Source organism: Chlamydotis macqueenii, chromosome 2 (assembly GCF_036417535.1).
Source record: "Chlamydotis macqueenii isolate bChlMac1 chromosome 2, bChlMac1.mat, whole genome shotgun sequence".
Lineage (NCBI taxonomy): Eukaryota > Metazoa > Chordata > Aves > Otidiformes > Otididae > Chlamydotis > Chlamydotis macqueenii.
The window spans coordinates 68,865,981-68,889,780 of NC_141557.1; the positions used below are offsets into that span (position 1 = coordinate 68,865,981).

At 40.4% G+C, this 23,800-nt stretch overlaps 2 protein-coding genes across 5 annotated transcripts; both read left to right on the forward strand.

The window, feature by feature from the left end:
- The first annotated feature begins 187 nt into the window (after window positions 1–187).
- Window positions 188–10,589, forward strand: PAK1IP1 (PAK1 interacting protein 1). Of its 4 annotated transcripts, XM_086740205.1 has the most exons (11): window positions 188–537; window positions 1,307–1,469; window positions 2,395–2,515; window positions 2,599–2,673; window positions 3,330–3,382; window positions 3,874–4,019; window positions 4,106–4,203; window positions 5,588–5,687; window positions 7,229–7,355; window positions 7,965–8,154; window positions 9,239–10,589. In XM_086740205.1, the coding sequence occupies exons 1-10, from the start codon at window positions 475–477 to the stop codon at window positions 8,123–8,125; spliced, it is 1,107 nt and encodes a 368-aa protein (XP_086596331.1). In that variant the 5' UTR covers window positions 188–474; the 3' UTR covers window positions 8,126–8,154; window positions 9,239–10,589. The 4 variants fall into 4 exon arrangements, with proteins under 4 accessions (XP_086596331.1, XP_086596329.1, XP_086596332.1 ...); XM_086740203.1 differs by lacking the exon at window positions 9,239–10,589 and having other exon boundaries at window positions 7,965–8,978; XM_086740206.1 differs by lacking the exons at window positions 188–537; window positions 9,239–10,589 and adding an exon at window positions 782–913 and having other exon boundaries at window positions 7,965–8,978.
- A 1,022-nt stretch (window positions 10,590–11,611) lies between these two features.
- LOC104482480 (transmembrane protein 14C) lies at window positions 11,612–18,072 on the forward strand. The gene is made up of 4 exons (XM_010123971.2): window positions 11,612–12,003; window positions 14,343–14,444; window positions 17,217–17,304; window positions 17,501–18,072. Exons 1-4 carry the CDS (start codon window positions 11,928–11,930, stop codon window positions 17,556–17,558), a joined length of 324 nt encoding a protein of 107 aa, XP_010122273.1. The 5' UTR covers window positions 11,612–11,927; the 3' UTR covers window positions 17,559–18,072.
- The last annotated feature ends 5,728 nt before the right edge of the window (window positions 18,073–23,800 follow it).

The following is a 23,800-nucleotide window of genomic DNA, read 5'->3' on the forward strand; positions in this document are numbered from 1 at the left end:
AGCCTGCCCTGCTCTCCCCGCCCAGCCCGCGGCCCAGCCGCCCATGAGGCGGCGGCGGCTCCGAGGCCCCGGTAGAAAGGAGAGGGCCGCTGCCTCCTGCCCCCCGTTCCGTTGCATAGGGGATGGGTTCGTGCTCCATTCCCCGCTGGCCGCCACCCCCCCGCCCCGATCCCGGCACTAACGTCTCTCCTCCTCCGCGTCGCCATCAGCAGCAGCGCCAGCCCTGCTTCCGCCCCGCGAGGACCTCCCGTACGGGCTGCCCCGCGCCGAGCCTGACCCGCAAAACCGCCTCCTCACCCCCCACCTCGGCGCTTCCTCCCTCGCCGGCGGAGGCCGCAGGTTCTCCCCTGAAGGAGCCCTGCCGTTCTCCAGCCCCGCGGGCCCACTTCGGCGCGGAGTGCTCCGGCGGGGGGGCGCGCAGGCAGCGCGGAAGACGGACGGCGGCCGAGAGCGGCAGGGCCCCGCGCGTGGCGGATGGAGCTGGTGGCGGGCTGCTACGAGCAAGTTCTCTTCGGGTTCGCCGCGCGGCCCGCCGAGGTAACGGAAGGGAGAGAGGGATAGAACGCGCGCGCGGCGGCCGTTAGCTGCGCCCTAACGGCCGCCCGCCCTGAAAAGAAGAGAGAGAACACGCGCGCGCGCCCCCGCTACTTACCGACTCGCCTCTCCGCGGCCGCGGAGCTCGGTCACCGGCTACGTTTTTAAAGCGCCGCGGGGGGCGGGGCGGTTTCCCGCAGCCGCAAGGTTCGGCCCCTCGCTGCCGGTTGTAGAGTGTGAGAGCGGCCTGCTGATAGCCCCGCCGCGTGGCGCGGCCCGGGAGGCGGGAAGGGCCGCTGGGAGCTGCGGATCCTCCGAGCTCCGGGAAGCGGGCGGCCGCTTGGATGCAGTGGGCTGAGCTCGTTCCTGTCGGGCTTTCGTAAGCAGCCGCGCAGGGGATGGATGCCACATGGTGGGGAGGGGGGGGCAGGTGGAAGGCGTGTCTCTAGCCTGCAATGGTGGAAAAAGAGAGAATCTGCCTCCGTTGTCCACGAGATTTATCTCTCTGCAGATGCTTTTTCACGTACAGCTTCATCTAAGCCCGACGCTGATTACAAGAGGTGGTTTGCACACTTAAATCGTTCGCACTAATCTCCTAACAGCACATTAACTCAATAATATCCTATTATACTTATCGCTGAGTATAATTCCTTTACATTTTACACATATACGTTTTTCAGATTTTCCTTAAAAAAAAATTACAAGATTATGAAATTGAAGCTCACTATGGTAAGCTTCAGAAAGACCTGTTTATTTTGTATTTCACTTACAGTCCTGGACGGTTGTCCCTGATTTTACACATCATGCCCACTCTGCCTCGTTGTCAGCGGTAGCAGTGAATAACAGATATGTTGTCACTGGGAGCAGAGATGAGACCATCCAGATCTATGACATGAAAAAGAAGGTAGAACATGGGGCGCTGCTGCAGCACAATGGTAAGGGAACTTTTCGTCGTAAAAAGCATTAATGATAGAAACTTATAGCTGAAAAACTGGCCCTTGCCAGAAGAAGAAAATCGGGGTGTTTTTTTTTTAGTAAGTCCTTAATAGTGATGGTGTTGCAGCCATGATGGCCTGATGATAGAGGCAAAGTAAGCTTTTGGGCATAAAAGTCCAGAACTCAGTTTGGGTGTTAGCCCACAAATATAGCTGCTTCTTCCAACTATTTTTAGTTTTAATTGTTTAAGAATTTATGGCCCACAAATGGCCTGTAAACCACTTTTGTTCTACCAGGACAGTTTATTTAGACTATGCCTACTCCCTCCTACAACCATCTTTCCCAGTGTCCTTGTCCTGCCCCGGATGTATGTGAACCCCATGAAAGAGTGTCTGTGTGAGACCAGGCTGCTCTGTTTGGGTCGTTTGTAGCTCAATCCTGATTGTCCTTTTTCTCTCCTGATAACCAAGAATAACATGGAGCTAGACTGAATGTGGTACCTGCATTCAGCTGATGTATGATAAATATGGTGCTTATGGGAAGCATGTGCAGTAAATTCAGCTGTGTGTCAAGAGCAGGGCTTTAACATAGGAACATTTCTTATCACTAACAGAAGCTCTGCGCAGCAAGCCACAGTGGTTAAGTGCTGCCTGTTTCAGGGAACAGATCTGGTGGAGTTCAGATGTATATGGGGGTTCAGATGTATAGGGGGACTGATAGAGCACATTGGTGATTGAATATAACAAGAAAGTTGGTGGAGGTGGAGATTGTAAAGAAGTACTTAGGACATAATTCAGATTGCCCAAGGGTAGGGTAGTAGCTGGCATGTTTTGATGCTAGAAGCTTCTCTGTTAATTAACACATTATCTGAGAAAATGTTTAGTATGTAAAACATTGTTAATAGCTCTTGTTTGGGTTTTGTAGGCACAATAACTTGTTTGGAATTCTATGGTACTACACATCTACTGAGTGGGGCTGAAGATGGACTAATTTGTATCTGGAACACAAAGAGATGGGAATGCCTGAAATCCATTAGGGCACATAAGTAAGTTTCTTAAATCTGCATATTCACATGAGTTTTCCTTCTAAATAATATATGTGGCTAATACGTTGGTTTGTTTTTATCAGGGGGCACGTGACATCTCTTTCTATTCATCCTTCGGGGAAATTAGCTTTGTCAGTAGGAACAGATAAAACATTAAGGTGAGTCAAAACTGATGAAGAAATGCTGAGAATCATAGTTCAGTAATTCCTAGTAAATTGTTGTAAGCAACAATAGTGTGTTGGCACTAGACTGTGCAACACTGATAAAATATATTTGGACATCAAATGGTTCAAAGGCATTGGCTTATCTTTTTAAGTTCTAGGTACTAGCGATATTTTAAAGTATTTTTAAAATAGTCCTTCCTGTTCCTCGCCTCTTGTTAGTCTCTGACTCTTTATAGTTGCTTGTAGATGTATAAATACATTTGCATTTTGGAACACAATTTGTTTAAACTTCTGAAAGCTATCAAGTTTTGTTCAGTGTGAGAAAAGTAATTTTTCACTTGGAGTGTCTACATGTTGCTGTATATTTGTGTTTTAAATATATAAAATGCTGTTTTAACAGGACAGGTTGGTATTGGGCTCCTTTTGGGCTCTGCATTGCAAACAGTGGTTTATAAAATAAATATCACTAATTCAACCTTATAGTGTGTAAGTGATATAACAAGTCATCACTTTCTTTTGCATTAAGAAGGCAGCAAAATGCATAGACATGCTTAAAAGCTTTCTTTGGATGCCTCATGTCAGCAGTTAGGACTTCGGTTTCACTGTGCTGTTTTTAACTGGAATGCACATTATCTGTTGTTGTCTTTCAGAACTTGGAATCTTGTAGAAGGACGATCAGCCTTTATCAAAAACCTGAAGCAAAGTGAGTTTTATCAGTCTAAATCCACAACAAAGTGAAATTGGATAGTTTAATTTTTATGTAAAGAAAAGTAGACTGAATTAATCAACAAGTCAGTTAGTTGGAAGCAACTTTCACAATGTCTCTTTTACACATGCAGGCAAGCAAATGTAAGCATATGTCCTTAATAATAACCATTTACCAAAAGGAAAGCATAGTGACACTAAAGCAATTTTTGTTTTTCCTTGGAAGTTGATGTCAAGACATTTAAACAAATACGTTTTGTTTTTACTTTTTTACTTCATACACTTCTGATAATCAGAAATAAACATTTAAGAGCATAATACTTGTTTATTTAGGTTACTTGATTTTTTTCCTGCATTTTTTTTCTCAGGTTTAGGTAGAAAAGAGTGTCTAGCAGCTTTTAAAGATTTTTACTTTTAGATTCTCATGCAATATAGGATGAAAAAAAACTGTGTACATGTGTATACAAACAAATGTATCCATGTGTACAGATGCCCAGATAATTAAATGGTCCCCTGATGGAGAGAGGTATGTGACCGTGATAACGAATAAAGTGGATATCTACAAGCTTGACACAGCTTCAATCACTGGCACTATCACAACAGAGAAGAGAATTTCTTCACTTAGATTTATTACAGTAAGTACAAAAAAGAAAGATGCCAGGAAATTAACTAGTTTCAAACACATTAAATTAATCTTGAATTTCTTTTTTCCCATTCCAAGGATTCTATCCTTGCCATAGCTGGAGATGATGAAATGATAAGGTTCTACAGCTGTGACTCTCAAAAATGCCTGTGTGAATTTAAAGCTCATGAAAACAGGTATTTTATATTTGTTTGCTATTTAAATATTTATGGCAATGCTGAGTGCTCAGTAAAGTTCAATGACTTGTAATGTTCAGCATATTTTACTACTGTTTTTGTTTTAGTACAGAAAGTAAATTTACTTACGTACTAAATTCCAAATTTGAGACAGACTTGTTTGCTTTTAGTATGAGCCCAAGTATTGTGCTGTCCATGCATGTTACAAAAACAGCCGGGTATAGAATTAGAAATATTACAATTCTAAATGTATGATCTAAGTACAGTATAAAATATTTAGGTCTAAATATAAGATCAATATAGATCATATCTAAATATCTGTCTTAAATATAAGATCTCAATATACTGGCATAGATCTATGTTAATCTTTTTTTTTGGAAGAAGGTCATCTTTCCCTCTTTCCCTCCCCAAGGCTTTGTTGTATCAAAACTGCAGTGGAGTCTGTAGTGCTTCTCAGGCAGGAGATGAAAATGGCTGTACAGGGTTCACAGTGCTCCACTACAAAACTGGACTATACTAGACAGCAAATTTGAATATAAGACATCTGTCGATGTTCTCCTATCTTACCTCGGTCAGTCCTTGTGACAGTAGCCCTCTTGGCAGTTCTGAGTCTGAATTACCCAGCAGGCTCATCCCTATTGCAAGGCCTGAAATAGAGCCCGCACCCCTGGCTCGTGTGGAATTGCTCAGGGGCCAGTGGTGTCTCTAGAAACATAGCTTGGTCACCATGGTATATCAAAGCTTTGAAGAGTATAGGCGGTAGGTAAGGAGACCAAAACAGAAGAAGGTTCTGCTAAATTGCATGGTTTTATATAGAATGCATGTGTATGGTTTTATTTATTTATATACGTGTGCGTGTGTAAAAATACGCACACACTTCTGTGTGTGTGGTCTGTGTATTTCTGAAATTGGGTACCAGTATTTTCCTGCAAGACCATCTAAAGAATGTTTAACCAGTCTTTACAGATTTTGACTCTTTAGAATGCTTAAATAAAACAAAGCAGTTATACTCAGTCCAGACAACAGGAGGGTAATCACATATTCTCTGTTGTTGTTGAATATCAAATATTTGTCCAAATGCTGATTTTAATTCATCAAAACACAAAAGTATTAGCTTAAATGTCATCGATGTGATTAATAGTGTGTGCTTAAAAGTACTGAAGTGTTCTGAACTGAATGCTAACAAGCCTAGCAAAAGCAAGTGTTCCTACTGTAAATGACAGCACTCAAAACAGATTACCGTTCCAAGTTCCCGCCTTTCAGTTCAAATTGATTTTTAGACTGTTGGCTATTCATCTTTAATTTCTGTCAGCTTACTGTTCTGAAGTGAACTGCCATGCTATAAGCTAACTATATACTAACAAAGTATTACATTTTTTCACAGAATAAAAGATATCTATAGTTTTGAAAGAGAAGGACAACATGTTATTGTTACTGCATCCAGTGATGGTTACATTAAAATATGGAATCTGGATCTTAATAAGGTTGGTCTATTAAACTGCTTGTTACATTTATGGAAAAATACCAGACAACCAAAACTGCAGACAGTTCTGGTATAAACATTAATTTTAAATCACTAAGGAAATTTTACTTGGAATCTGGATGTCTTGATCTTCCTCCATGTTATGTTCAGTAGAGGTGCGTGTGTCTATGCACATATTTTTATGCACTTGTATATTTTTGTATCTTTGTAATTTTTTTTAGAGAGACTATAAAACCTGATGCTATTTCAGAGATCTCATCTTCTCTTTATGTAAAGTCATGCTTCCCTTTAGATCTACATGGCCAGACTTACGACTGTGTAATCTGTTACATATGTTCTAAGGACTGCTGTGAATCTCAATTTTTGTAATGTTGATGACTGTAGCTACTCTTTTAAAAATGCAGAGTCTATGGTTTGGGGGATGATGTTCATGTAGGGGAAAAAAAGTTGTACTTTTGAAAAACTCAAACACATTAATGGACTGTGTACTTTTGTTTCCTGTATTTTCAAACAGTATCACAATTCAACAAGGAATCGTGTCTTACCTTTAAACTTTCCCATGATTCTTGTTTGCTCTGGGGTTTGTCTTTTAAAATTATAATTAGATTTTTTAAATTTAATGCCTAGTAATATAGGATCTATTATAGTCTACTATAAGTATCTTGAATAGTTCAAATAAATATCTCTCAACATTTATACACCTTATATGTCTCAGCTTAATTTCCCCATATTTTATTTCACTCTCCCTGATTATTTTTATACTTTTAAGTGAAGTAGTGAAAATGTCTCTTTTCCATTCACCTCAAATTTCTGTTCCCTTTGTACATAATTGACATAGTGATCAGGGAACTCTCTACTTTTCTCTGTAACATTGTCTTTATTTTGACCAAACATATGATTTTCTTCCTGTGCAGGCAAAATTTTGTAAAACCTTGTGTAATTGTGTGGGCTGCTCCGTTATGTGGCACATGTGTTTGTGATACTTTATCCCCTGATATCTATAATAGGATATTCTCTCAAGTATTCCCAGAGCTGACTGATCAGTTGCAGTTAAGCACTTTGAAACACACTCTGAAGAGATTACTTTTAATCTGCAGCCTTGTCTTTGTGAGGGAGAAGAGGACTCTGATGCAGCAACTTAATTCAAATTATTTTAGCTGTACCAAAAAAATACCTGTTACTCTGGAGAAACTTCTGAAACCATTAACTTTTTTTTTTTGTTTGTGAGTCTATGATTCATCTAGTTATTCCTCCTATTAAACTTAGCCCCAAGTGCCTGAAACCCACTGATCTTGCTTATTAAGTTATGTTCTTAAAACCATTGTGAGTTTCTTGTAAAACCACCGCTGAGGAATGCTATCAGGAACAGGACTGCAGCACTGTGACCATTAACCTGTATACAGCCTCTAGCTCTAAACATGGTTAGGCACCAGAAATAAAGTGGAAGCTGGGCAGTAAGATACTTTCTTACTTCAAATACTTCAGTAAATTTAAACAGAAATAAGATAATGTTTAATTAATATTTTTCTGTATTATCTTCAGATTAAAGATATGCCATCTTTACTGTGTGAAGTCAATACCAAAGCTAGGCTGACATGTCTTGCAGTATGGCTTGACCAAGCTTCAGAAGTGAAAGAAAATTCTGATAAAGCTGCAACATCATCTCAAGGTAACAGAGCTGTGTATTTTTTGTTTTAATATGTCTGTGAAATGGAAGATACTAAGTGGGAGGGTTTTACTATATGCATTGGAAAAAGTTTTGTTATCTTGAAGAACTGGGGCTATGACGCTGGCAAGTGATACAGATATCCTTACTAATCTGACAGTGTCTCAAGCCTCTATGTATGTTCAACCACATAAGCCTCTTTTTACTTTTATTATATGAAAGTTTTGTTTCTCTTTACTGAAATAAGTACTGACAAAGCCACTGTGAAGCTTTTGGGACAGATAAGAATAAACAGTTTGATAGAACTGCATGTCTTGTTTTCCTGTAAACAAAGTTCGGTCTGAGGCCAATGTAGTTGGGCAAACTTAGGAAGGTCTTGCTCAGTATATTTTTTTTTGCTGTTGTCTTCCTGTATCGTAATCTATTTACATACTTGATCTTTAGTACTTTTGTATCACAGATAAAACTAGAATAAGTGGCACATTCCACTGTAAATAAGAAATCATTTATAGTCCCCTTTTTAAAATGACATCAAAATAAGTCTCTGTGCAATTTTAGACTACAAAGACTGGACATAAATATCAGTGTGAATAATTTTTTGCTTTTTTTCAGCAAATGAAGATGAAAAAGCATCAATAGTCAGGGTAAAAAAAGTTTGTCGGACTGAGAAAAGTGATACAACAGCAAAAAGAAAGAGAAAAATTGCTCCAGAGAAGCAAACATTGGAAGCTCCACTGCAAAAGAAGAAAAAGAAACGGAAGAGCTTAGCATGAAAGCAGCTACTTTCTCTCCTGAATAAAAAGTAAATATTGGTGTTGCTGCAGTTTTTATAAGGATGTAAACCTCTAACAGGTCATATACCTCTGAACTGATCTGTTGTTTAAAAGTAATGAATGTTTTTTCCTAATAAATTGACTGATCATTCTGGGAATTAGCAAAAGACATGGCAACTTTTTCTAAGTGAATGAGGCAAAAATAAATTCATAATATGTGATGTTTATATTTTCTACAAACAGTAGAATACACTTTTTAACTGGCTCTGAAAAAGCCAGGTAAAATGATAAAAATGGTTGTATCTGTCTCCATTACATTTTTGTCTCACTTAAATGTATATTGAAAATATGTACAATTTTTCATTTTAGTGTTGGAAAGGTTACTGTTCATTTGACTCCGAATATGCTCTGCCTTTGTCATGTATTACTTTTCCTACTGTAAGAAGGAAAATGTTAAAATTACTTAAAATATGATGATCACGTTCCATTCATACAGCCACAGAAAATCGTACATTCTGGTTCTTGACATGGAGTTATATATAAAGTTTATAAGCAAAATGTTTGGGTTTTTTTACCATGTCGATACTTAATGCATTTCATTTTAAAAAAAAATCTTTGTACTCATGGTTCACATGATTTAAATATTTTGTTCGGAGTATGATACATATTTTTAGGTGGAAGAGTTTATATCAATAAGGGTTTACCTTCTCTTCCCCCTCCCATAGTATTTTTTCAAGTCCTTGATCTGAGCTGTATTGTTAAAAAAAACCAACCTATTTAACACTTGAAATGTTTGTCATGCTGATAAAATGTCATCCATCTGTTTTGCACTTAAACAAAAAGTGAATTCCTGACCTTCTCAGTCAGTGGGAACTGGATTTTATCCTAAGTCTTGTTACAAATATACAGTGGAAAAAACAAAGTTGAGCTGGAGAGAACAAGGTCAAATAGCTGTACTAAATGTTCTCTTTATTTCTTTTAAAGTAAGGCATTTTAATGTAGTTCTCTGCACTACCAGAGTGGTCATTAATTCTTCTGTTATCAAAGAGCAATTGGAATTATGTTTTATTCTGATTCACTTTAGTAATAATCTGTTCTTCCTTATTTATGTAGCAGGAGAAAAGGTAGAGAAAATCAGAAAAAAAGATTGAGTGAAATCTGAAGACAGGAATGCAGTCTGTCTTAGGGATGTAAAAAAGGATGTAACTCCAGCTCATCCCTGTGTATGCTCTGACACTGAAACAAAGTGAGCATAATCAGTGCTCTTACGAGATTGTTCACGTGGCAATAGCAGTACTTTCTTGGAGGTGGGTGTGTGTATTTATCTGCTGTAACTGTTTCCTTAATTTAGATAAATTATCATAACCTCTCGTCTGAACATTCAGTATAGTTGATTTATATGAGCTCAGTTTAATTCAACATTGAAGGGATTTCAACTGTACTTTAGTTTGAACATACACAAATTTGAACTTTAATAATACCCTGAATGTGTGTGTACACAAACACAGGCAACTAATATGGGACTTAAAACGGTTTGTAGAGTTGGCAGGAAAGGTACCAAATCAGGTTTTTAATTGGTAACAAGGCTCCTGTAGTAAATATAGGACTTACAAAGTATAAGCTTAAATAAGATAATTGTGTAAAGTGTCTTCACTTGTAACGTGTTGTATCTATTTTATAGTGCTTATCTTATGTCCTTGACAAAATGGCTGCCACTACTAAAACAGTTTCTATTGTTTGAATTTTTTTAGTGCATGAGCTCATGGCCATGGATGTCACAATTGCAGAAGCAAGCTTTCATGAGCTCCAGGAAAATCCAGTGTGCACATAATTTTAAGAATTAAAAAGCAAAAATTCCACAGAATTTTGGTTCTAAGGTTTAGACGTAAAAGTACAAGTTAGACATTTGTAAAAAACCAAAGTCCCTGTGTATTATACAACAAATCATGATCTCATGAGACTCAGAACAATTTGTGAACTGGAAACAGAGAAGACAAGTCCTAACAGCTTTTAATTTGAAATACAGAAACAGTCCTGAGAGGAGAACTCGTGTTTTCTATACCTTAAGTGAATGCTCAGCTACTAAACAGTACTTGGCAGGGGGTTTTTTTTTGTTGTTGTTTTCCTGGGCACATCTTCCTTTTCAGAACATTTTCCATTCTAGTTTTCAGGGAACTGCTTAGAATGATAGAGGGGAGGCAGCAGTGCAGAGAGAGAGGAGACGTCAGCAGTGAGAAAGCTCTTCCTGTGTCAGAAAGGGTGAACATGTATGACACTGGTAGAATAGATGGAGCCAGGGCTGCAGGAAACCACAGCCTAGTGAGCAGCATCCCAGCTGAGCCGCAGCTGAGTTCAACAGCTCCAGCAGCTGTGGATTTCCTCCAGTTTTCCTCCTTCCCTCTTGGGGAACCCCAGTGCTGGATTACAAAGCAGAGCCCAGTGCGACTTGAACCTCATAGCCATTACGCAGCTTCTACAGAAAAGGGAGCCCCATCTAGTATAGCTTAGAGCTACCTTGATTGTGGCACTTTTCAGGAAGATAGATCTCTATTTAAACCACCTAGGCCAACACGGGAGTTAAACCGCTCTCCATTTTCTGAACATTAGGCTAATTCACAAAAATGTGAAAATTTGCAGTGCAGCTAGAGAAAGTTGCATTTTGCAGAAAGCACAGGCTTCTGCTCTTTTGTGCCTTCTGTTAGGAAGAGGATCTGAAGCCCCTCAGCTCAGAGACATGGCGGGAGGAGTGCTGTTTCTTTATATGTGGTTAAAAATGCCCATGGGAGGGAAGCACCTAGCCAACTGGAATAAATCATGCAGCACCGTTTATATGAAGAAAGCCAGTTTCAGCACTTGGAAAAAAAAAAAAAAAAGAGTTTATCTTTGTAGAGTTATAAACATCTGTCTACATTTTTTCCAGATTGAAAAAAATGCAAAGTATTTTCTTTATCAAGAGTTTTTTTTTCATCTCCCACTGTTGCATAACCTCTACAGCAGAAAAAAAAATTTTTTTGGTGCACTAACGGCTTGTAATTTAAAGATTCTAGAAATCCCCGACATCTTCCATAGAACGGCTATACTGAAATTACTAATCAAAGCTAGAAGCGGCCTTTAAGCTGTACAGAGTTGTATCTCATATCACACCGAAAACCCGACCCCAAATTCTCAGCTGTACCGCATACCCCTGCTTCTGGTACAGGACTAGGATAGACTATGTGCACATAAATGCAGGTAGGAGGGATCTTTGCCCCTCACTCGACAAGCCTGCACCGAAGTCTCTCCTCGTTTGTAGGTGCCCAGGCCTCCGGGATGCCCCCGCCGGGGGCATAACCGCAGCTCTGCGGGTGCGCACCAGCGCTTTCTCCTCGCCAGCCCTGGGCTGCGGGACGTACCCTCCCCACCTCGTTCGGTTCGGTTCGGGGGGGATGGGGGGAGAGGGAGTGTTCTTTCCCTTCTTCTCTCGGAGCAGCCGGAAAAGGGAAGCTTTGCGCAGTGTGTTGTTTTCCCGCCTCCCCTTCCGCAGGCAGCTCCGCCCTGCGCTGCTGTGGAGCAGGGACGGCGGGTAGGTTAGTGCCGCCCGCGTACCCTCCCCGACGGGGCTGACCCCCAAGTCTGCTCTCAGGCCTGCATTCCTGGCAGCTCGGGTTTCATCGCTTGTACTCGGTTTAGGGCTTAGGCTTTAGGCAGGCCTTGCTCGTGCAAAAGCTCGCTCCGGCGGCGAAATGCTGTTATTTTTTTTTGCTTCCCTAAAAAAATTGAAGACATACTGATCCTCACCCCCATTTCTCTTCTGGTTTTCAGCATGGCAGTGGACTGGCTCGGCTTTGGCTACGCCGCCCTGGTGGCATCAGGAGGGCTCATTGGCTATGCGAAAGCAGGTACGATGCGGGAAGGTGCTTGGATCTCTCCCCCCACCCTGCCCCCTAATAACTTAGTGTGAGCTGGCCGGCTTTTTACGAGAGCCTCCTATCTCGAAGTTCACACTGATGTAAAGTTTATCAGTTCGTGCCATGCGCTGTTAACTTGCTGCTGTTGGGGTGTGGTGCTTTTTGGGTTCAGCTGGTGCTTTGGGCTGATAAGCCCAGAGTCTGCTTTCTGGTATCCTCTGCTTCGTGCTCTTTGGGTGAATTGGCATGTTTGCTTCAGAAAGGCTTCTTTCCCTGCTGTTATAAATATAAGTATTCTATAAATTTTCTATATCTTCAAATGACATAGATCAGCACTTTTTTGGTCCTTAGAGATTTATTCTCATTTTAATGTTTGCTGGTAACAGTATACTACAAACTCCAGAGAGTTTTCAGAAGGATCCTTTCTCCAAGTAAAGCTGAAAAGTGCAAATCAGTCCTTAAGCTTGTTCTTTTTCTGGGCTCTGCATCATAATCTTACCCTCTGACCTACTGCTTTCATTTCCTGACCATTTTCTGAGTTTGTCCTCCTCTAGACAGAACCGTGGATTCATCCTTGCTGCAATACTCTCTCTTTCAGCTTTGAAAATCCCTAAGCCATCCTAGTATATGTGATATGAAGGTGCATTGCTGAAGTCAGTAAGACTCTTACCAGTGCATTTAACGACAGAGATGCTAATGCCTATTCCAATCTGCTTTCTGTTTGCTTGATTTATCCTTTGGGCTGTGAGTGGAGTTTAGGGCAGGCAGGACGGTACTGAGAACTTAAGTAACTAATTGCAGCTATATTTCTCTGAGGCTGTTATGAAGTGGTAGGTGTTTCTCTTATCCTCTGGTCTCAGATGGGAGGGCATGGTCATGTGGAGGCAAGGGAATCCAGCTCACAGGATTTTTGAAGGGGGAACAGAAACTTGTATGACTTGTAAGTTGGAGTTACTTGGAGTAACCAAAAGAAAATGAAACTTTCATCCATACAGCTAAGATGGTCATCTGTTCTTTTACAGCCAGGTCTATTTACCCACACAGCCAGTGGTCAGCACTAGGTGCCTTGGGATGATAACAGGGCAAGCAAAGAGTGATTGATGATTGACTGATTTTTCTCTCTTTGTTTAGTAAGTTTTCTGGGTCCCAGTGTTTTGGGACTCAGGAACTTCCTGAGCCAGAAGTGATGTGGTTGTCCTAGTAAGTGTATGTGCCATAGCTGCTTAAACAATGCCTCGAGATAAAAGTCAAGGATATGATGGCCATTTATGGGCTCCCAGGCTTCTGGAAAGAATTGTATCTACTACATGTTGGTTGCTAAACTGTATACCATGCAGAGCAGCCACTTACTAGAGTGTACATCTTTTCCTTGCACATGTACATGAATATCTGGTGCTTTCTGTCATCTTTATCTCTTGCTTTTTATACCAAAAGCAATGTGACAGCTGCCTTGTTGATGGCTGAAAGATGATTACTTTCTGGTAGCAGTATGCGATCCTCCTGTAACATTGAGAGGAGATCTTTATCAGCTCAGCTTTGCCATCTTGAGTCCTGTGAAGGTGACCTGAAAAATGGAATATATAAAGAACCACTTTCAGTAGCATTAAGTCCTGAATTCTCTGTTAACCTTATTGACTACTTAAGGAGGTCGTACCACTTTGTTACTTGATGTAATCTATAAATCACCAATTTGGATGTGGTATCCTTTATCTTCTGGTAGCTCAGGATTATAATTTATACTGGGAACTTGATTCACAGTTTAGGTGAGTCCAGGGAACCTTCTTCCAAAATCTGCAGTTACCTTTGGATCAGATCTCAGATGTACTTAAGAGATAGGATCTCTTTTATTTGACTCTGCTCTTTTCTTTGGCAACTTTTTTTCTTTGTTTATCTGCATGCCTTCCTGCCAAATTCAGTCCATGTGTCCTTTTTCTGATCTTAAACCCTTACTAGGTAATCCATCTGGTTTACTGCCTCTCAAGAAATTCTGATATAACTGTGTTGAAACCACGTGCTTCAGTTTGCACAAAGAAAATGCCAATTCTTTTGCTTTTCCTGCTAGTCTTTCCATCGTAAATATGTTAATGGCTTTACTGTTAAATAATTCAATACTAATGCTATTTGTATCTTATGCAAGAGTATTTGAACATGTTTCTTGGTGCAGATCAGCATGCTCTTAATATCTTAAAAGAAAGAAAAACATTTCTAATCTGCTGTATAGCAATGAATGTCTATCTTTTTTTTATTGTTGGTGTTTTACAAAACATAGGAGCTGATGAGCAAATTTATTTCTGAGCTTCTAATAAGTGCATTATCTTTTACTTATTCAGGTAGTGTCCCATCGCTAGCTGCTGGCCTTTTCTTTGGGAGTTTGGCTGGACTGGGTGCCTATCAGCTCTCACAGAATCCAAATAATGTTTGGGTTTCTTTGAGTAAGTTGTTTAAAATTTTAATTAGAAGGGATTATATTTACTCTAAAATAACTGGATGCTTAAAATGAGTACTTAAAAGTCTTTGCAGAAGGGTTAAAGTGATTATGTTATAAATCTAGTTTAAATCCAATCTTTAAACTTGTGTTTTAGTGAAAAATCTCCATTAGTGGCTAAACTCCATTGCTTTTCAAGGAATGTGAACTCTTAGCATTACTTAATTATTTTTTTAAAGAATATATTGAGAAGGCATATAAAAACTGCTTATCTTGGTGTGTCTTGCTCAGTGATTTCTCACTGTGTTCCTGCATTCCTTCTGCAAGAAGTATGAAGTGCTTTGAGTGATAGTTCAAACTTAAAGTTTTGTTCCTCTTCTACAACAGGAGAGGAGAGGAAAATATCTGTTATTTATCATTAGAGATTTTCTTCTGAACATGAAAAAACCTATGGGTTGTGAAGGAAAATATGTGCTAGGATGAAGTGAAACTTAGGTGGTTTTTTTTAAAAAAAAATCAAACTAAATACCATTATTTCACATCCTTCAGAAAAGGAAAAAAAAAAAAACAAACCAAAAAACAAACCACAAACCCAAAACCAAGCATTTTGTGTTTAAAAACTTGTATGTAGTATGGTGTGAATCCTCAAAATGCATTTTTTGTCTTTCTGCCATTTACCATCTAGAGTTCAGGGTTGTGATCAAGTTAAGATGATTATCACTTATCATTTTAATCTGGGCATGCCTAAAGTCATGCCAGTTGTAAAATAGCATGACTTTATCTTTTTGCATTTGGTAATAAGTTAAGGTATCTTGCAACTGAAATGGGCTTAGAAAATATATGTAGATAATTCCTGTAGCTCACCTGACACTTGTTAGGCTGCTGTATCTCAGATACTTGTGAGCGTGTGTTTTGTGTAATCCTTTGGCCGGTATCTGTGTTAGTAGTATCCTCTCCTGATCTGTAGAAGATACCAGTGCATGGCAGTCCTCTAGCACTAGCTATTGTTTCAGTCCCCAGGCTTCACTGAATTGATGGCTGGCACTGTGCACGTGTCTCATACTGGTGTGTTTGAAGGATCGTAGTGCAAGGGAAGTGCTAGTAACTGGATGTCTGATCTCTGTGTGTCCTCTTTTTGGCTGGATCGTACTTTCAGCATCCTGTAGGAGGCTGGACCATTTCAGGAAGTGTCGTTCCCCTGCAGAATGCCCATACCCTTAGCAGGTTCTTTCATTATTGCTGAAAATGGCAGAGACTGTGGCTTATTTTTATATATGACAAATAAGTGGAGTTACAAAGGTGTTGCACACCTGGGGAGAGTTAAGAGAAAGAATCTTCATTAATGCAATTTCTTCTTCCTTCTTCTCAGAACTGGAGCTTCCCTTCTTCCTGACTTTGAGAAGCTAAGTGCAGAGAGTCACTAAGTCTAAGTGCTAAGTCAGTGCTTAAAGAGCTGCCACTGACTGTAGCATTTGTTCACTGAAGCTGTGATATAGCATCTAACTCTTTAATATGTGAAAGGGGAAGGCCCAGCATTTTTCTCCACTTCAGCATTGTCTACACTGCAGTCCACGTTCACATCTCAATAGGTCAAAAGCTGTACATGGTCAAGCTGGAATAACTGGAATAAACTGCAAATACAGCAAGCTTAACAAGAGTGAGACAAAGTATTTTCCCAAATGCAGGAGACATATATTTTTATAATTTAGTAGCATATGGAGTCTTCTCCTCCTCCTTCTCATGCTTAAAGCTTTTAGAGGTGGTGGGTTCTACTGCTGTCTTAGACAAAACTACATTTAGTGAGGTGCGCATATTTTGAAGACTGGCTACTGATTAGAGCTTGAGGTATTTGAATACTGAAGGATTTTAGTTCTTTCCTACGTGTTAGACTTTAGTCCCAGTCTCTGACATATGTACTTACATGAGCCTGTTAGATGTCAAGGACAATAATATTGAGGGTGCTGTTGAGGAGGAAGGATGCCATGGCTAGGATTGAAGATGAGCTGGGTCCTGGGGGACCAGCCATCACGTAGAAGGAATGGTAGAAATTAAGAGTGGTTGGCACAACATATTAATGTGTAGCTGTTACCACTGGGTAGCAGATGCATGCTAAGGCTAAGGATTTAATCAGTATGTTTTCTGTATAGTTGTCTTGATATTCTGTCTTTATTTTGAGATACAGTGTTCCAGGGATTGCCCTTTCTATTTTACTGGCTCGGTGAAACTACCTGGCTCTTGTCACTTGTCAGGTGGTCAGGGTGGATAGCTTTAACTCTCTGATCTTAGTGGAAAGTGGTGCAGGGCTGAAATGGATTAGTGATGCTTAGCACTTACGTAGCACTCTTCCCTTTTGAAGTCTTTTGCAAACATAAATTAGTTAATTCTCAGATCATTACTACAAGTTAGACATGAAAATGCTCTCCCTTTTATGAGCAGTGGGAGTATTATGTGCACAGGTTTAGTGATTTGCCTGTGCACAGTTCCAGAGCAGTGTAGCATACATTGTTTCCAGTCTCCAAGGAAGCACATTTTGACAAATTTGAGGAGTGTGTGCAGAAACATATGGAGTGCACTGTTTCGTAGAACTTGATTTAGAATATTTACACTTCACATACTGAGGAATTCCAAAGTTTACACAATTCATTGACTCTTTTTGTCCATCACATGAAATAACCCTGTTTAGGTTTTTACTTGATCCTACTACTTCTGTTAGTTTTGAATTGCAGCATCTCTCCCACACGCATCTCTGCTGACTGGTCTGTATAATCTCTCATTTAAGTTACATCTGGAACACTGGCTGCCGTCATGGGAACAAGATTTTACAACTCTGGAAAATTCATGCCTGCAGGGCTAATTGCTGGCGTCAGGTACAACACAATATACTTATTTTTTTAACCTCCTATGTGTGATTTCTTACTTAATTACTTAATTAAATGGAAATGGAGTGAATCGTATTTTGTGTTATCTTTTCTGTTTCCATGCACCAGTTACATGGGAAGTATTTGAAAATTAATTGACAAATTATTATTGTTGTTTAATTCTGTGGTTTTCCCCCTTATACAGTTTGTTAATGGTTGGAAGATTAGCGCTGAAGATGGTGGAAAAGCCCCATGATAAGTAACTGTTCATTTTACAGTTTAATATCTGGATAAGAAAACCTGATAATGAAGTTGCATGAATGCAGAAGCAAGAAGATGGAACAATTTTCTATATCAAGACTTGTTTTTTCTTTTTTTTTTTTGTGTAAGGGGGAGTAGAATGATGGGATAGATAGTTTACATACAAGGTGCTGTTTCAATGATCTGGAGTAGTGCCAAATTGGTCCTGGGTTTGATTTTTCCAGATACATTTCAGTGTATTTTAACACTTCCAGTTTTTATATTCCAAAATATACTACGTATGAAGCAGAGAGGACCTGTAATTAAGAAAGTATCCACAAAGAGGCACCCGGAGTAATTGGCTAAATACAGCAGTGTATCTCATACCTTTCATACTGAGTATTACAGCATGCTTTACCTGTTGCATTCTGAGTTGACACACCATGTCTATATAACACCAAACAGATCTTACCTTTTTATTGTAAAATGATGCTAAAATGTTGCTTTTCTACAAGTAAAATCTATTTCAAACCTTTATTTGGCATGTTTTTGTATCCTTTCTGTGTGTATGGGGGTAGGGAGTATTTTTTTTACCTTCTTTTCTTCTCAGTGGAAGTCTTTGCAGTGAATTGTTAGTATCCAAGTGCTGTCTTTCAATGATATTTAAAAATCACTTTTTAAATGGAGGGGCAGAAGGTTAAATTAGGGGCCTTTGTTAACACTGCATTAAAACAGTTGTTGGGAAGGAACTTGCTCTGTGGATTAATTAAGCAAGATCTGTGCTAGGCTGAAGGAACACTTGAATGTGATCTGGCCAAAGGACTGTCTAAGCAGAATAAAATAGCTTAACACTAACACTGTGTAATTCTGAACTTACAGGCTTATTTGACAATCGAATGTATCAGCATTTTATTTTTATCTCTTAGGGAAGTGGCTATGCCTCTTCAAATCTGTCTTTACTAGGAAACCTTGGAATCAGGAGAGTTCCTGGTTCTGCTGTGGTGCCTGAGGACTGAAGTGTAGAATGGGCATCAGTGGCATCTGGTGCTTTTGTTGACACACCAATCTTGATTGCTTCTCCCGCACTGAGTCTCTTGGCTCTATTAGTGCAGGTGCAGCTAACATGGGTTTAGCACCATGATAGAAGGAAGAGGCAAGATATGTGTGAAAGAAAATCCTTTATCAACTTACTCTTTAGTGTTACATGGTTATTGATATACTAGGATTCCTGCAGTGTGGAACTCATATTTTAAAGTTATATTTTATGTAGTGACTATTTAGGATTTTACTTTGGGACCTTTATACCACTGATTATATCAGAACTTTGTAGACTGCACAACAAATAATTATGACAAAGCAAGTTTAAATTAACTTATATCATACACACTTGCCATTTTGTAGTGCTTAAAGGGATTTGTAACAATTCTCTCAAACCACATAAAGCAAATACATAATCACTCAATTTCATTTGTCATTTCAAAGTTTGTATTTCCTATTCTGAAGATGGCATTTAACAGCATTGAAGCAGAGTGATGTTTCCATTGTTATGAATCAGTGGAAACCCATATGGTAGCAGGTTGAAAGTTGTTGTAGTAGAAAGTAGTAATTGCAAGCAGATCTACAGATGTTGGGCCAGTTGTGCTGTGTGTTACTAATTCTCTTAGCAAAAGTTATAAAATTAATTCCAGGCTTTGGAGCATATTTCTTATTGTAACCTCTCTTGTTTCCAGGCACTTCATCTGTAAATAACCTGATCTGTACAGGATGGATCTGCAGGGAGCAACACTAAAAACATGTAAAAGCATGTCTGAAATTCTAGTCTCGGTTAAATCATAGTCTCTTTGACTATGCTGTAAGCAAAATCCGACAGAAGTTTTGTAATTACCTTTATACATTTCAAATCACCCCATGTAATTGAGTAGAAAATTCCATTCCTCCTACAGAATTTTCTAGAGCCATTCAAGAATTAAAGACATTAATATCCTTTCTCCAGACTGCCTGTGCTTTTAGGCTAATTTTTAGATAATCCTACGGGTTTTCTTTTCTATTTTATTATGTAGGTTTGGGTGTTTGTTTTTTTTTCCAGTGAGGGTGGTCTGTCTGTAAATAGACATTATTACTTCTGCATTGAATTCGCTGTGGCCGTGCCATGGCTTCAGTGAAACTTCATGCTGTGAGTCAGCTTGTATGTGGATGTAATGTTTGGAAAGAGTGATTTAGTTAATTATGATTAGGAAATGAACTGCTGAAATAGTTCTTAAATTAAGGCTGCTCTGTTCAAAACACACTCTGAAAAGAAAAAAATGTTAGTTTAAAATTACTTATAGTATCAGCTGGCAGCACAAGCTGAAATAAGTACTGTTTTTTTTTTTTTAACAAGGCACAGGAACAGTGCAATAGACACAGTCACCAGGATTCAACAACTCAGAGTTTAATCATGCCTCCAGAACTCAAATACATTACAGTAATGACAGAAGAAGAGAGTTTAGGTTATCAAATCCTCATTTTCTGGAGTGAAGACTCAGGCCCTCTATTCCGTGTGTTGCTGTCACATCTACAGTGGCTGGTGGAAGCTGGGTGGCAATAGGAAATGTCAAGTATTTCACCCCTTTCTTGAGAAGCTGACTCAAGACTAGAGTAGGGAATTTCCTGCTTTTTTTTTTGTAGATAAATGATTTCTTCAAAGTAGGAGCTTGCCCTAGACTTTGTGAGGGGCATGTATAAGCATACCTGTCTTTGGTTACCGTAAGTCCTGGAAAGTGAAACATGTTGGACTCCCTTCAGTTCCTGCTCTGGATGGGTTTAAGCTCCCTTCCCAGGAAAGGGCTTTGTTCCTCAGGCCATGGGATATCCCATGGAAGAATATTACCTGGGGAAGCAACGCTGTAGCAGAGAAGAGAACATGAAGTTTCTGGGACCTGTGGTAACAGGAGAAACTATTTTTTTAGTCTTCTTTTAAAGCTAAATAGTAACTGGCAAAAATACAGAAACATCCTGAAGCTGAGAAATGGAACCCAGCTTGTCCTCTGCCCAGGTGGAAAACCCAGGGGCCAACCCTCATTTCACCTATGCTATATGTTTACTTCTGGCTAACCCTAGATTCTTTCCCATTCAAGATCTTACCTGAGTTGTCCCAATTGCACACGCTGGGGCAGCAGCAGGCATGTGCAGGCAGGGAATGTCCCAAACCACTCACTTAGCAGAGATGTGAACAAAGATTTTGGGGGCGTCAAAATCTTATACACTTGAGTGCCTTGAGTGTGCCTTAGACTCTACAGGTACAACACAGAGACCTCCAATACAGCAATAATATACTGAGGCTCAATGGCAGCACTGAGTTGAGGGGAGGAAACGCAGTCTTTCTACTCGCCCATCGATAGATGTCACACTCTAAGCTGTTCTTTCAATTAATGTGACATTCACAGGTAGCAAAATCTCTTTAATTCAGTACAAATCTGTAGTGTAGTGCAAGAATACAAGTAAGGTTGCACTAGTAGTACGAACAACTGTCTTTTACAGGCTAGCAAAGGAGAAAAATGAGAGGACGGGAAATGTTTCAAGTGAAATGGTTCAGAAGGGAGGTAGTTAGGGGCTGTCCTACTTTATCCCTTGTTCTATGAATATAGTACACGGCTGCTTTTAATGCAAAGCATACCCCCTCGCTCTCGTTCTGCTGCAGGCTTCGAAAGTGCAATTTGCCGTGTCCCAGTTCTGTCAGTCATTGTGCTGTTGGCGCTCTGTCATCCCCAGCTGAGGGTCAGTCTGTGCTGAAGCTAATATGGCCTGAGGTATTATGCAATTATCCTTTTGTGGTGTTACAATTGCTGGCTTCTTGGCATTATAGTCATGCTTTCTGACTGCGCAATCTAATCACCTGGAAAAATGGGAGGGGAAAAAAAGGTCAGGAGAACCTCCAGGCAGTTATGACAGAAGGAGGAAAATCTTTGTTCCTCTAGAATCCATACAAGTGAAAATGGCAAAATGTTGTGTCAATAATGGCGCAGAGACATCTAGACACCTCTCCTGCTTCTATGAAATGCCACGCTGGAGCAGATCAAAATGCTTATGGTTTTGTACCATAAGCCAAACCTGTGAAATGGAGCTAATGTTTTCTGTATCCCTTCCTTGCCCGACTTCTACATTGCTGTCTTACACAGTGCGTGGCATAACATGTTCCCCACCCCAGAAGCAAGAATGGGTAGGTCTGCGGCTGTCTTATTGCTGGTAACTAATGCAGTCTGTTGTAGTTCTAATTTGATGCTTTTTAAAAAAAAAAAATATCTAATGAGAAAAATTATGGTAGGACAAATGTCTATTTTCCTTCTGTCATTTCATTAAATGTTAGCATTTGCACAGTATTTTGAGATCCTCTCCTGCCAGTACTATAAGTTGAACTGAGTTTTAGTACTAATACTTAGAATCATAGAGTATCCCGAGTTGGACCAGGACCCACACGGATCATGAAGTCCAACTCCTGACTTCACACAGGGCAACCTAAAAGTGAAACCGTGTATCTAAGAGCGTTGTACAAATGCTTATTGAACACCAACGGGCTTGGGGCCACAACTGCTTCCCTGGGAGCTTGTTCCAGTGCCTGATCACCCACTCTCTCTCTCTCTCTCTCTTACTTTCTTTTCCTTTTTTTCTAATTTTCTTTTTTCTTTTAGTTTGTTTTCTAGTTTTCTTTTTTCCTGCTTCTTTTTTTCCTTTTTCTTTTTCCCTTTTTTCCTTTTTCTTTTTTCCTTTTCCCCCTTTTCCCCCCTTTTCCCCTCTTTCTCCCCCTTTCCCTCTTTTCTCCCTTTTCCTCATCTTTTTTCATTTTCTGATTTCTTTTTTTTTTGTTTCTCTTTTAAAATTTTTTTTTTTCCTGCCTTTTTCCACCTCTTTCCCCCCGCTCCCGTTTGTTTCTTTGTTAGCGGCTGCCTGTTCCGCCGGCGCGGAGGGTTCGCGGGGGCCCTGCAGCGCGCAGGGCCGAGAGGGGGCGGCAGCGCCGCTGGGATGGGGATGCCGCTGCGCCCGGCCGGCCGGCAGCCGGGGGAGAGAGACACCCCGCCCCCAGAGATGGAGGCAGGGATAAATAACAACAAACAGGGCTTACCGGCTTCTAATTTGGGGTTTGCCCTCTTGAGTTGGAGCACCAAAAGTGCTCCTTTGCTCCCTCACCCGAATATCAGCGCCCACTTCGTTATTACCTTTGCACTGTCCTGAGGAATGAAAGGCGACGATCATGGAGCAAAAGGCTTCTCTCGCCAAGCACACTACACAAACCCAAACTAGTGCTGTGAGGGAGCTTATAATAATGACACGAGGGATGAAAATCATAGAATCATAGTATGGTTAGAGTTGGAAGGGACCTTCAAAGGTCATCTAGTCCAACCCCCCCGCAAGGAGCAGGGACATCCCCGACTAGATCAGGTTGCTCAGAGCCTCATCCAGCCTGGCCTTGAACATTTCCAGGGATGGGGCTTCCACAACCTCTCTGGGCAACCTGTTCCAGTGTTCTACAACCCTCATTGTAAAAAATTTTTTCCTAATATCCAATCTAAATCTACCTCCCTCTATCTTAAAACCATTACCCCTCGTCCTATCACAACAGGCCCTACTGAACAGCCTCTCCCCATCTTTCTTGTAGGCCCCCTTTAGGTACTGGAAGACCGCTATCAGGTCTCCCCGGAGCCACTCTTCCTGCACCCCCTGAATGAAATCGCTTCCTATCTCTATTGGAAGATCAGCCCAGCCTCTCTCACGTGCGTGTTTACAGCAAGAAACAAAATCTGCAGGTTCAGTTGGCCTGAATCACAAGCAGAGGGGATTTTGTAGGACAGGCCATCTTCTCTAAGCGCTTTTAAGAAACACATAACCACTACAGCTTTATAAGCTGTTGCAGTACATAAGCAGGGAGACGATGCTTGATACCTTTCTTTGGAGGTTGTGCTCTTTCAGCAGTGCTGTAACAATAGGAAATGGCTGGAATCTAATATCTGCTATTACTTGAAGGCATCCCATCAGTAGGAGAGTTATTGGATGTGCTGAAATTCCTTCTTGCTTCTCTGTTCAATAAACCTGCACGCAACTTCCTCTGGGGATGGGCCAAGTGTTGCTCAATTAGCATGCAGCACCGGAGCCAGCAAGGCAGAAAAATATGCACCAGGAGGAGAGAAAATTGATGAAAAGCAGCAGGAGCAAAGGAAACACTTCTAAACTCTGGAGTGAAATTCCTCTCTACTGAGATTCCCCCTGGTCTGTGGGGTAGTGACAAGACCTA

What these genes read in the sequence shown, in the direction of transcription:
- PAK1IP1 (XM_086740205.1), top strand. Translation starts at nt 475, where the DNA reads ATGGAGCTGGTGGCGGGCTGCTACGAGCAAGTTCTCTTCGGGTTCGCC. An exon ending in TCGCCGCGCGGCCCGCCGAG is followed by an intron (nt 538 to 1,306) that starts GTAACGGAAGGG and finishes TTTCACTTACAG; the next exon opens with TCCTGGACGGTTGTCCCTGA. An exon ending in TTTAAAGCTCATGAAAACAG is followed by an intron (nt 4,204 to 5,587) that starts GTATTTTATATT and finishes ATTTTTTCACAG; the next exon opens with AATAAAAGATATCTATAGTT.
- LOC104482480 (XM_010123971.2), top strand. Translation starts at nt 11,928, where the DNA reads ATGGCAGTGGACTGGCTCGGCTTTGGCTACGCCGCCCTGGTGGCATCA. An exon ending in CATTGGCTATGCGAAAGCAG is followed by an intron (nt 12,004 to 14,342) that starts GTACGATGCGGG and finishes TTACTTATTCAG; the next exon opens with GTAGTGTCCCATCGCTAGCT. An exon ending in GGGCTAATTGCTGGCGTCAG is followed by an intron (nt 17,305 to 17,500) that starts GTACAACACAAT and finishes CCCCTTATACAG; the next exon opens with TTTGTTAATGGTTGGAAGAT.